This window comes from Anopheles aquasalis, chromosome X (genome assembly GCF_943734665.1).
Source record: "Anopheles aquasalis chromosome X, idAnoAquaMG_Q_19, whole genome shotgun sequence".
Lineage (NCBI taxonomy): Eukaryota > Metazoa > Arthropoda > Insecta > Diptera > Culicidae > Anopheles > Anopheles aquasalis.
The window spans coordinates 203,331-215,000 of record NC_064876.1 but is presented as its reverse complement, the minus strand read 5'-3'; the positions used below and the strand labels follow the sequence as shown (position 1 = coordinate 215,000).

The 11,670-nt window shown below is 50.3% G+C and overlaps 2 protein-coding genes across 7 annotated transcripts in view; one reads left to right on the top strand and one right to left on the bottom strand.

Moving 5' to 3' along the window:
- LOC126581547 (sorting nexin-29-like) overlaps window positions 1-2,669 on the top strand; it is a 2,904-nt gene extending 235 nt beyond the window's left edge. The window contains exons 1-4 of the mRNA XM_050245314.1: window positions 1-370; window positions 447-1,892; window positions 2,010-2,331; window positions 2,402-2,669. The exon at window positions 1-370 is cut by the window's left edge and continues 235 nt beyond it. Of these exons, the coding sequence (XP_050101271.1) occupies window positions 571-1,892; window positions 2,010-2,331; window positions 2,402-2,548 (1,791 nt within the window). The 5' untranslated portion in view covers window positions 1-370; window positions 447-570 and the 3' untranslated portion in view covers window positions 2,549-2,669. The remainder of the gene's footprint in view (window positions 371-446; window positions 1,893-2,009; window positions 2,332-2,401) is intronic.
- A 134-nt stretch (window positions 2,670-2,803) lies between these two features.
- On the bottom strand, window positions 2,804-10,012 carry LOC126581612 (protein Mo25). Of its 6 annotated transcripts, none has more exons than XM_050245601.1 (7): window positions 9,858-10,012; window positions 7,091-7,572; window positions 5,515-5,631; window positions 5,295-5,437; window positions 4,838-5,171; window positions 4,635-4,739; window positions 2,804-4,534 (listed from the first exon to the last, which is right to left on the bottom strand). In XM_050245601.1, exons 2-7 carry the CDS (start codon window positions 7,217-7,219, stop codon window positions 4,337-4,339), a joined length of 1,026 nt encoding a protein of 341 aa, XP_050101558.1. In that variant the 5' UTR covers window positions 7,220-7,572; window positions 9,858-10,012; the 3' UTR covers window positions 2,804-4,336. The 6 variants fall into 6 exon arrangements, with proteins under 6 accessions (XP_050101558.1, XP_050101394.1, XP_050101638.1 ...); XM_050245437.1 differs by having other exon boundaries at window positions 9,731-9,985; XM_050245681.1 differs by having other exon boundaries at window positions 9,884-9,980.
- Between the last annotated feature and the right edge of the window lie 1,658 nt (window positions 10,013-11,670).

Here is an 11,670-nt window from a genome sequence, read left to right as displayed (position 1 = left end):
CATTAGGGGCGCCCCATAAGTGCCAATTTCGTTTCCTCGCTGGCCATCCAAAAAAGGAACTGAACAATAGCAAAAACGTATAACTTACGCCCCTTTCTCTAGCCTTCTGCACAACATTTGTGTATTGGTGCACGTATTGGCGGGGGTTTCCTGGGCTAGCGCGCATACACTGTGTCGTGAGGAACGAAAACAAACATCGCTTGGACTGGCGATTACTCATTCTTATAACAACGGACCACGATCCCAAGCAAACGAGACAGTGTTTGTTGTGACCCTTTTTATCCGGGCTCAAGCGATAAGGAAGAATCAGAAAGTGCTCGTCCTTCCCGACAGAATGTGTGATGTGAAATGCAAACAGTGATTGAAGACGGTAGAGTGTTGGTTTGCATGGGTGGGAAAGTGCCCTAAGCTGCTGCCTGGACTGATTCCATCATCTATCATTGCAGCGCTCAAGGCCAACGCCTCCGCAGCTGAGCCGTCGAGTGATCGAGAAGGGTGTTCCGGACCCAAACAAACTGCGCTTGATCGCGACTTCGCGAGGACTACCAGGAATCTGGAATTGCAAAGATCATGGTGGGCATGAGCACCTTTAGCTCACTGACATTGGAGTCCGTGATTGGTATCAGCCTCGGTATGACCAGCAGCGGGTACGAGGCCGAGCAGGTGCGGAAGGTACTGATTGGTGAATTGCTGGTCGCGGTGCGCGACTGTCAGAGACATTATGGTGGCAAAACGGAGCTTGCCACTGAGCACGATCCCCGTATTCGGTTGCTGTGTGAGGCTTGGGAAGGTCTGCTTGCATACGGGCTGAAGCAGGGCAGCGTATCAGGCATGCTACAGAACGTGGTCGGCGAACTGGTGGCCCTGTCGTCCGGTAGTGGCGCGGGGCCCGCTACCGATGGGCCCGTCTTCTGGGACTTTGCCTACCGGCATCTAACCAACCACGAGCGGGAGCGTTTCAGCACGCTGCGACACGTGTGGTCAGCGTGTGGTAAGGGACGGGCCCTATTGCGTGCCATCTTGAACGAACGGGCCCTCGAGAGGTATGTGCTGATGTGGCTGAGCGATGAGCAGCTGCTGGCGGAGTACTACGAACCGTGGGCCTTGTTGCGGAACGCCGAGGTGCAGCATTTGCTGCCGAACGTGGCCGCCGGTCTGGGCACGATTCTGTTCGCCATCGCCTTCGACGTACCGGAGCTGAATTCGGCGCACAGTGGCGACGGCGGCGGCGGCGAGGAACGCAGGGAACCGATCATTGCTACCCGCCGTCCTGCCGGCCCAGTACGTAAGATTAATGCCATCGAACGCGTCATCATGGAGAGTGCTAGCTTATCGACCCAGGAGAAGGGCCCCTCGGGTATACCGCGGATAGCGACAGCGACGACGGCACCGGCCGTGGTAGAGGCAGTCTCCGGAGGTAGCGGCTGTAGTACCACTACAGACGACAGCTGCTCTTCCCTAACCGCATCCACCGTCATTTCCGGTCCCGCTATTGATGCCACACGCAACACCCGCACCGCCGATGAGCCTCTGATCAAGACATCTCCCGATCAATCAAACTGCGCTACCTTGCAGACAAGTGAGGCACCCGTCTTCTCCGTCGACCATGCATTGGTTGCAATCGAGCAGACCACTAATCGGGCAACTTCTTGCGATCGGATAACCGAAGGCATTCCAGCACTAGTACCGAACCACGCTTCCTCTGGTCTGGCCGTGGAGGATGCATCAGAAGCGGATGACCCGCTGGCAGTGAATCAGCTGGCCATGACACTCGCCGCTACAGTGCCGTACCGAGTGTGCGACTCAGACAGCTTCGAACGGCTAAGGCAGCATACTAGCGAGCTCGAGGAGCGGTGCCATCTGCTGGAATCGCGCGTTGCCGAGTTGAGCCTGTAAGCGTACCACGCAGCGCTGCTTCTCCACTACCCCATTAATCGCGACTCCAGATTTAAAAGATTCCTAATTTCTCTTTCTCACCCTCTATTTTTCTCTTTGCGTTTCCCCCACAGAGAAAACCATCGGCTTCGTATGGTTACCAGCGCGAACCGAAACTCAATGGCGTACTTTAGCTTTGCCATTCCGAAGGCAATCCAGCGGACAAGCGCAGGCCGCTCGCGGAGACCTTTCCACGTGTATGAGATTCGAATCAGCCCCGCCGGTGGTGTTGCCACTGCCGAGGTCGGCCAAGGCATCCTGTTGGAAAGCAGCAGTAGCAGCTGGTCCCTGTACAGACGTTACAACGAATTCTATCGGCTGCATAAGCGACTCCAGCGGGACTACCCATCTGCCAAGACGCTCGATTTTCCACCGAAAAAAAAGCTCGGCAATATGGTGAGCATCTTGTGTTCTTCGATTTGCTTATTGCTATAGCTGACGTGCTGATAACTGTTTTATCCCGTAGAACGTTGATTTTGTCGAGCAACGGCGCCAGCGGTTACAGGTCTACCTCAACAGCCTGTTCGCGGTGGTGCTACCTGAGGTACTGTCCTGCCGGACACGGGCCCAGCTTGAGCAGGTGTTTCCCTTTTTCTGTGATGATCGGCTTTGAGTGATGGGAGCCAACAGCCTGCCTGGAAGCAAGGCACGAGGTCAGTGTGATTCTACATGAAGGCTATACTAACATACCACATATGATAAATACAATTGTTTTCCCTGCTGTTTTCAACTGAGCCGTGAACGTGTTGAGTTGTGTTTCTCAGCAGGTTCAATATAAAGCTTCCTCTAGCCGAATACAAACAATCCGAATCAAATTCCCAAGGCATACAGTCAATGCCACTGTTGTTCCGAAATGCGTTTTACAGTCTTTCGCTTTTGTTGTTGGTTTTTATTTCTCGAAATAATTTCATTTGTTTTGCTCCACGCTTGATGTAGGTAGGCTCATTATCACGCGCTAGCCACCTTCTCTTCTTTCTTTTTGTTTTCGTTACCGTTTTCTTGCTCTCCTAACAACCAATCATCCAAAAGCTCTAATATATCGATTTCATTTCATTTGCAAAATCGCATCGCTAGTCATTGCAGTTTATTTACCGGCTTCGGGCCATAAGTCGGAGGCGAAAGCATCATCCTAGACTTCCCGATGCACCCGATTCTATCGGAAGCATAAAGGAAATCAAGAAGATTGCCACTTCTTTGTCATCGTCTCCTTTAGACTATCATGCTTTTTCTAACGCAGGCATCACATAAGGAGTAGGGGTGGTAGAAAAGAGGGAGGGGTGATGACAACTGATGACCGCTCCAATTATGACTGGGATGTTAAGTTCAATACTTCTTTTTCAATAAATAAATACACCAGCAGAGGAGAGTGGCCTACATTGATACGGACCAAAGTATTTGCTGTTGCTTTAAACTATCATGCACTGGCCAAACGGATCTACTTGTCTGCCTGTATATATAAATGATTTGCTGTTTCCGCGAATGTGCAAAAAAAATAGCCTGCCTAGAGGGTGGTACGCGGTGTGGGGTTGGGTATGAGTAGGGTGGTATAGTGGATGGGAAGTAACGCAAATATATATATTATTGGACAATCTTGCAAGCTACCTGCTGCAAGGCTGTTACTTATGCAATTTAATAAGGTAATTTTCATGCGCTTTTTGAATTATAAAACCTGCTCAGGATGTTAATACACACATTTATCGCAAGGTCGCGACAGATCGGCTCCAGGTAAAAAAAACATATATTTTTTTTCATTTGGAGACGATCAACCTTTTACGGGATATCCCGAAAAATATCGTGTGTAGCAACGTTTCTAAGTTCAATCGAACAAGTGTTAATCTATATTTATAACATATTATCATTTGTTTCCATTATGGTTCTTCGTTTTTAACTAGCATGTTGCAGTTGGAACGGCCCATAACTGCTTTGCTATTGTTCTTTTGTTCTTTTTCGCCAATTTTCCATCATGCTGCTGTTTAATGGCTCTAGGATGGAGGTAAGTAAGGAGCACGGGAGGCTCCCCCACACGCAGATTAATCTACTCACTGCACATCTGCTAAACCGCAATACGCTACGGGGCCCTCGAAGGTTATCTAGAGGTGTTACTGTAATAGTAGCAACCCGTGAAAGGCGGAGGATGGTGAAGATAAAGATGGTGGCGAAGGAAATGTGGGATTTGCAATATGCGAGAATACAGCGTCTTAGGCGAAAGATATTGCTATAATCAACTAATTCTAACATTCTCTGCTGTTACTACATGGGTGTTGCTTCATGGCGCTGAGAACGGTAAGCAGCGAAAGGCATCCGCGAACTGCTATCGAAAGAGGGTCGGGGGGCGGGGGGGGGGGGGGGATGCGTTGTTGGATGGTGTGGTAAAGGCAGGTAACCAATAAACGTTAGCCTTTTATTGGTCACCACCACCGCCTGCGGTAATCGGTTTCAACTCCTTGATCTGCTTGATCAGGTAAGCTTTCTCGTCGTTAAACTGCTCGTCCTCAGAGCGGTCGGTGTGGAACCGGGTGAGGAAGTCGACCAGTTTTTCCTGATTGCGCAGCAGGATGTCAAGAATAGGTTTCGGTTTATTCGGATTTGCAACGAACACCTTTAAAAAAAAGAGAAAGACAACGGTAGAGATAAAAAGAAATGGTACGCGACACTGTAGCGTGGCTTGCGCTGGCCAATGATAGGCCGCACAAACGTACCTTGAACACGTGAAACGCTTCGAACTGAATGTTGCGAGATTTCTCCTTTAGCATGTTCATCATGAGCTTCAGGTTGTCCGGGTTGGAGATATACTTCGTCATCACCTAAGGAACCGGAGGAGAAAGAGATTCAGAGAATAGGAAGCCGAACGTCAGTCGAATGTGACTTCTGGGGGCGATTAGCGATTGAAGATGGTATTCACCGTGAAGTTGTGTCGATCTAGCAGCAGCTCCCCGAGCAGCTTGAGGCTTTGGCGCCTAGTTACGTAGTTTTCCGAGTTGAGCAAATGCTCGTAGTGTGTGAACACTTTATCGTAGTTTTGCTCGAGAAACTCGGCGCACAGGATCTTATGGCGGGTAAGCAGCTCCTTGAACGTGGAGAACGCGTCCGATGCGATGTCGAACGTGGATACCTCGACGTAGCGGAAGAAGTTGAAGAACTCGTCCGAGTGCAGCATGATCTTGGCGAGCGCCTCATAGCGGGCGCACTCGCGCAGCATAGTGCCACAGTTGAGCGCTATCTCCTGATGCTCGTAGCTGTGAAAATGGAAGGAAACGGGACCGGACCGCGGGTGAGCATGAGTCATACAGTTCGTAAGGAATCGAGGAACGGGGAAAGGGTTTGCTGCTTTCCCCTTCTTCCTCCCGTTGAGCGCTTACCCGGCCATCAGTGTGAAGAGGATCTCGGGCTTTGTACAGATGTACTCGACAGTTGGCGAACGGGTACCGATCTGTCGCCGCAGCACGTTGTTAAAGATCTGTGCCACATCCTTCTTGCCCTCGAAGTCAATACGGTTCAGGTTCTGCAATGGATCAACGGAGCGTTACTAAAACACTAACCCAGTGCAAAGCGGGGTATGGAGGGTTGGTCTTTACTCACCTGTATCAGCAGGAGGAGCAAATTTGTGCTATAGAGTTCGTGTGCGAGCTGCGACACGACAATCTCGGTCTGTGGTTCCGCATCCGATGTTCCGTAGAGCATATTTTTGATAAGCACCTTGAGATAAGAAAAAAAAGAAAGAAAAAAAAACCAACGGAATAGCATTAGCACATGTATACACAATTAGGTTGATCACACGAGGTCTGTACTGGTTACTCGTTGTGACTAGAGACGTTTAGAGATTCGAGAAACGAAAACAAAAACCGTAAAAGGGCGGCCAAGCCGCGGCGAGAGTATATGTGCCCCTTGACCCTTTTCAGGCGAGCCCTCGCCTTACTCGTTTCGTCTTTTCCGAATCCCAGCTGAACCAGGCGCTTGCGTTTGGCTGTCTGTATTGCTTTGAAGGAAACATTTGTGTGCATCGATGACTCATTCACAGTGCTGCATCTGTTGCACCACCCTGTCTGTGCCAGTGCAGTGGAGAAGTAGACATGGGAAGCGAAAAGACATAACCCACTCCCACCCCCATTTACCCTCTAGCTCCCCGGTACACCACACATCATCGAACCGCAATAAAGGACGACGGTTACTACTGGTGACGGTGCCCACCGTGGAGGCAGGCAGCAGACGTAGCAGCTTGCCACAAGTGTTGTTTGCGCTTGCTTCTGGCAATCGTGTCGCGAGAACAAGAAAATAAGCCAGACACCCAGAGCAGACCCAGAGAGAAAGAGAGATATAGAAAGGGGAGAGAGGAAATATGATGAATGAGTCATCAAGGGGTAGGGGAGATTACACGTTGGATGCAATTCCAACGAAAGACTTGACCTGGGCTGGTCGCTTGTCGTTTGTCGTGTCCAAGGAAAGCACAAAACATGAAGATGCACGTTTGCAGAGGTTACAGGCCGCGAAAACGGTTGCAGTGTTTTTGGCAACCGAGAAGAGCAGCTTTATGGTAGTCAACAGCATCATGGGACAGGGTTCGGCTGGATGCTGGGGATGTGCCCTCTCCGTCCTACCTTCGAGAGAGTTTTGCCACTAACTGCAGCTCCAATACACCTGAAAGGGACTGGACATTGCTTCTTTGAATACCGAAGCAATCGAGTTTCGCAAAAAAAAAGAGAAGAAAACTAATCCCACGGGATCTGCAGCAGGCTACCATTCGCCGGTCTTCACCACCCCGTAGACCAAAGGAGAGCTCACCGTTGCGCCATCCAATTAGCAGATCTGCGGGCAGTCTTGAAGAGTAGGTGAGCGCAAAGATCGCACATCACTCCGATCGACCCGTGGTGTGCGTGTGTATGTGTGTTGTGGGAGAGAGAATAGGAAAGGTGGGGGGGGGGGGGGGGGGGCAGAGAGAAAGAGGTCTAATTGGAAAAGCGGTGAAATCGGTGCGCGCGCGCGCCGACCAACCGACCACGGAATATCTAGTCCGGAACACAGGGGCCCTGGCTGCTGCTTCGAACTGCTTAAGCTCAGGCCGGTAACTCGGGGAGGATCGATCCTCGTGCTCTTGGCTTAGGCAGTGACTCGACTCGAGATCGATGGATTCTTTTGGGCCTGGAGTCCCGACACTTACCAGATTCTTGCTGACATCCTCTTGCGCCTTCTCCGCCTTCTTGTCGCCGCGCTCGAGCGAAGCGACCGCCTCCTTGAGCGCCTTCACCAGCTCCTGTGGGCTCTTCTGCGATTTCCCAAACAGCGGCATCGTGTTCTATATGCGATGTGGTCTTTGCAAAGGTTTGCTGCTTTCTTGAGCTGGGATAGCAAATCGTCCTTTTAGTAGAGGACCCTCGATCGGGAAAGTTCAAGCTCCAGCTGTTTCCGAACACCGTGGGTAGGGGTAGGTTGGGCTGAGGGAATTTGGGCTCGTGCTTCCTCTTGCTTCTTCTTTACTGTCTCACTTTTCCAACTCACCACAAACCAACTGCACAAAAACACGCACACAAGCTAACTATAGGCACTGAATCTGAACCTACGGGTGATAACTGTTTGTTACGGATATACTCCTTTCGGGGGCTAGTAGCCTCTGAACACCTAGATGATCACTGACACTGACGACTGAAAATGGCAGAAAAAACGGTTAAACGGTTTTTGGTGGCTAGGAGACGGTTGTTGCTGTGTTGCTTTCGCTACATGCCCGCCGTCCGAAGAGCGAGCGGAAGACCTTCGAAGCACAACACAACAGCCGTAGAACACAGTTCAAGTGCGCGATCCTTGCGCGCACCGAACTCACTGGACTCACAACGCGGAATGACGACGACGATCGGCGAAACGGAACCTCCTCTCTTCGCAGTTCGCAACCCAGCATCACCACATACATACACACAATACATCCATGCAGGCGGTTGGCGGATGCTGTACGATCGTTGGGATCATGTACACGTCTGCGCTTCTCGATGCAACGGAAAATACACACACATCCAGACATTGCATAGCAGCGAGCATTGGCGCGGTTAACGGCTCCAGCTGACGATGTACCCGGAGCGGAACGGAGTCAAACGTAACGAGTACTAACACGCGGGCAACTCTTCCATTGCTGCCCATCACCTGTGGCATCTGCAGCACTCATTCCAAGGCTGCCTGGAACTGATATCCACCTCGTAGCTCCGCAGGATACCAAGCAGGACAACGGGTATCACAGGCGGTAGAGGATGTGTACATATCGATGAGCGGGAAATTCAAATATGTTACGCTGTGCCGAAGGCCAAGGTTATGAGAGGCGGGTACTGGTACGTAGCAACAACAATCCCAGCACTACGATTTATTATTGTTGGTGTTGTGGCTGCTGCTGCTGCTGTTGTGGACACTATGGTGCGCTTTTGTTAGAGCACGCGGCATATACATGCATATATATATATATATATATATATATATATATATATATATATATATATATATATATATATATATATATATATATATATATTCAGGTGCCATCCAACCTGCATCGCCACTTGCCCCATTCTCTCTGTCTCGCTCTCTGCGTTGTTGTTGTCCTCTGTCAGCACCAGCAGCTTGCTCTCTCTTTGTCCTGGCATCTTCAGTCATCGGGCGATTCCTTCGGAAAGACGGAGGGAAATTCTACCCGATATTTTGACATCTACCTCCGCTCAACCCGCAATCACCGCAAACCGATACCATAGCACCAACACATACGATCGAACGGGCGCGCGCGCGCACGCAACTTTCTTGCCTGCTCTTTTCAAGTTCGTCGACTTGGTCCGCCCTTCGTCGATCCTGTTTAATCCTGTCACATCACGACGGGTCTGCCTTCTGTGTTGGTAACTGATTTCTCGCAGGAGCTGCGTCTTAACGAGCTTGGCGACGGCAGGTGCAATATTATGGGCTGGAGATGTGTGGAAGGAGGTTGTGGAGACGGGTGTGTGATTCACACACACACACACACACACACACAAATATGATGCACAGCAAACATCACAAGGTTAATAATCACTATTCACTAGCTGGCTGGGGTTGGACGGCGACCTTCGATAGTGTATGATTCGTTCGACGAATGATGATGATGGTGGTCGCCGTCGTCGTCATCGTGTTGCCAGAGTGAGGGAGGGGGGGGGGGGGGGGGGTGTTGTCAACTGTTTTGGTGGGAAGGCTAAGGGGAAGCGTATCCCCGCGCATGCAGTGACGAATGACGACGATGGCGGCGACGATGACGACAATGACTGCATTCACTGCAACACAACAACAACACTGATGCAGAAGGATGTGGCGGGGAGGAAGTTGTGTCGCGGATATTTCACCAAGAAAAACAACACAACATAATCAAAATAACCATCGCAAACTTCACCACCATCACCTATTCCGCTCGCGCTTTTGTCACTCGTTCGGAACAGCAGAAAGAACCATGGATCAGTTGCTCAATCCGGTGCAAAACCCTGCGCTGCTGTTGCTCCACCACTGACAGACTGTCGGCCGTTCGACAGCGGGGCTGTGTGTGTGTGTGTCCGCTCACAACGCAATCCTTTCGTCATCGGTCAGTCCTTTTGTTCGTTTTCTTACTTTGCTCTTTCGAAAATCTTTCTAATTTTTCCTATTCTCTGTAAACACAATAGAAGCGGCCTATGGCGCCTGTGTGTGTGAGAGAGTGTGCGAGCAAGCTGCGGGCACCAAAAGACTGCCTGTAGGAGGGGATAGGGAGATACGGGGGCGTACACGTGCAAGAAAGAGACGCAGCAAGCCTGGTGGGCACATGGTATACCTTTGCACGGCCTAAAGGCTTTTCCAATATTTTCCCAAGCACGAACGCACGCATGTACGCATGCACGTACTGTCACGCACGTCGCGATAAAAGGGTACACACACACACACACACGCGGGTCACACACCTCGTAGCATTCGCTAACGGACTCACGAGTCAAATCGCGATACTCCGACTGCCGCCTGCTTCGTCTGACGTTTTTCTCGCGCTCGCTCGAGCTTTCCTATGAAATCAGCAGGCTAGCAGGTTGTTGGGAAGAAGGGGTTACGGAAAGAGAGATAGAGAGAGAGAGAGAGAGAGAGAGAGAGAGAGAGGGAGCCAAAAAGAGAGAGAGCGAGGAATGAGAGAGTGAGAGTGAGCACAGCGCTGGGCAGAGCAAGAGTCGAGCCAGCTGTCGAATCCGAGCCAGCAGTAGCACAAAACACAACATAAATGTATTAATATGTAGCTGCACACACTAACACGCCGGTTTCCTCTTCTTACCATACCAGCACACAACACCCGACTCGGGTTGTTATTGCTGTTGCGCACGGATTGCACGGTTTGTCTGTGCGCATCTGTCACCATGAACCCGCCCCATTTTGTTGACGTACCCGTTCAGCATTCACTATTTCGTTCCGTTATTATTACACATTTTGTTTGCTGTGTGTTTCTGTTTTCAGTAAACCCCATTTTGCAACCTTTTTTGCGTTGATTTTTGATGCTCGAAAACGCGGTTTTTCTTTGACGCGCCAAAAAAAAACCACACTCAACTGTATTGCTTTGATGACAATGGAGCTGTTCATACAGATGAGTCGGAACGTATTTGTTTTTCCGATGAGAGCGGCAAATCGCCCCCCGATCCGCTTTATGATCCACTATCAGGAGATGCACGGAGTGGATTGGCTGTTTTCTGGTGGGATACGGTCATCGACATTGTCCCCGAGTTAGCCTGGCCGGTATCTACCTGTGCACCCTGACGAACGCATGGGGAGCTGCGATTGGTCGCCATGATGATGTCGGAATCACACGAATGAAATCTAAGTTCAAGATCAAGGTCAAGATCAATGTTTACCTGATTGTGGAATTCATCCATTGCGACCTTGGTCCAATTAAACCTTGGCCCTGTGCAGTCCAGCAGCAGATAGGCGGCGAAAACGAAGACAAAGGCGGAAGCTAAATCAAAACAATCAACATCGACGGCGAATGGTGTAGCAAAGCAGAAGACACAGTCACTGCTGCGCCGAACATTCCCCCCCGTGAAATTCTCGGAATCGATCTGGGCCGGAGTCGACTCGGGCTCGGAATCGGTCATCGCCAGCCACAATGGCTAAGCGTGATCGATGGCGCCAAAGCCAAATCAAAACAATAAACAACTACGGCGAATGGTGTACCAAAGCAGAAGGTACAGTCACTGCTGCGGCAAAACCTTGCCCCCTGAAATTCCCGGAATCGATCTAGGTCGGAGACGACTCGGTGATCGATACCTGTGACGCGGCCAAACCTGTGGGTAGGCTGACCTTGATCATGTGCGAACTAAAAAAGTTCGCCAGCCGCGATGGCTGAGGAGTCAATGGCGTCTTTCTATGCTTTAGTAGGCTGTCACCAAGGGAAGATTTGCCATGCCCGAGAGTAGGGAGTGTAATTAGTCGCCCGCATATGCCGATTGGTGTACAAAAGAGCATTAAATGAAATTACATGATGGCGCCGTGCTGTTCTATGACATTTCTACCATAACGCCGGAGGCGTTTTGACTCATTCTGAAGCTACGAAATCTCACCCATTCTGGAGATATGCTGGAAAATGTGGGATCTCTAACCGATACAAAGAAAAGAATGAAAGGGAAATACGCCAAATATTTTACACATAGTTTTATGCAGTTTTATTTACGATGAACAACAGTTACCTCGGCGGCGCCTGTGTGTTGCCTTTTTTGTTTTCGTTGGTGTGCGTAGACCCTG

Bases quoted from the DNA above. Each gene is read 5' to 3' on its own strand.
- LOC126581612 (XM_050245601.1), bottom strand. From the start codon at position 7,219: ATGCCGCTGTTTGGGAAATCGCAGAAGAGCCCACAGGAGCTGGTGAAG. The intron at 5,172-5,294 runs GTAAGCGCTCAA...CCATTTTCACAG, and splicing joins CTCTTCACACTGATGGCCGG to CTACGAGCATCAGGAGATAG. The intron at 4,740-4,837 runs GTGAATACCATC...CCGGTTCCTTAG, and splicing joins TAGATCGACACAACTTCACG to GTGATGACGAAGTATATCTC.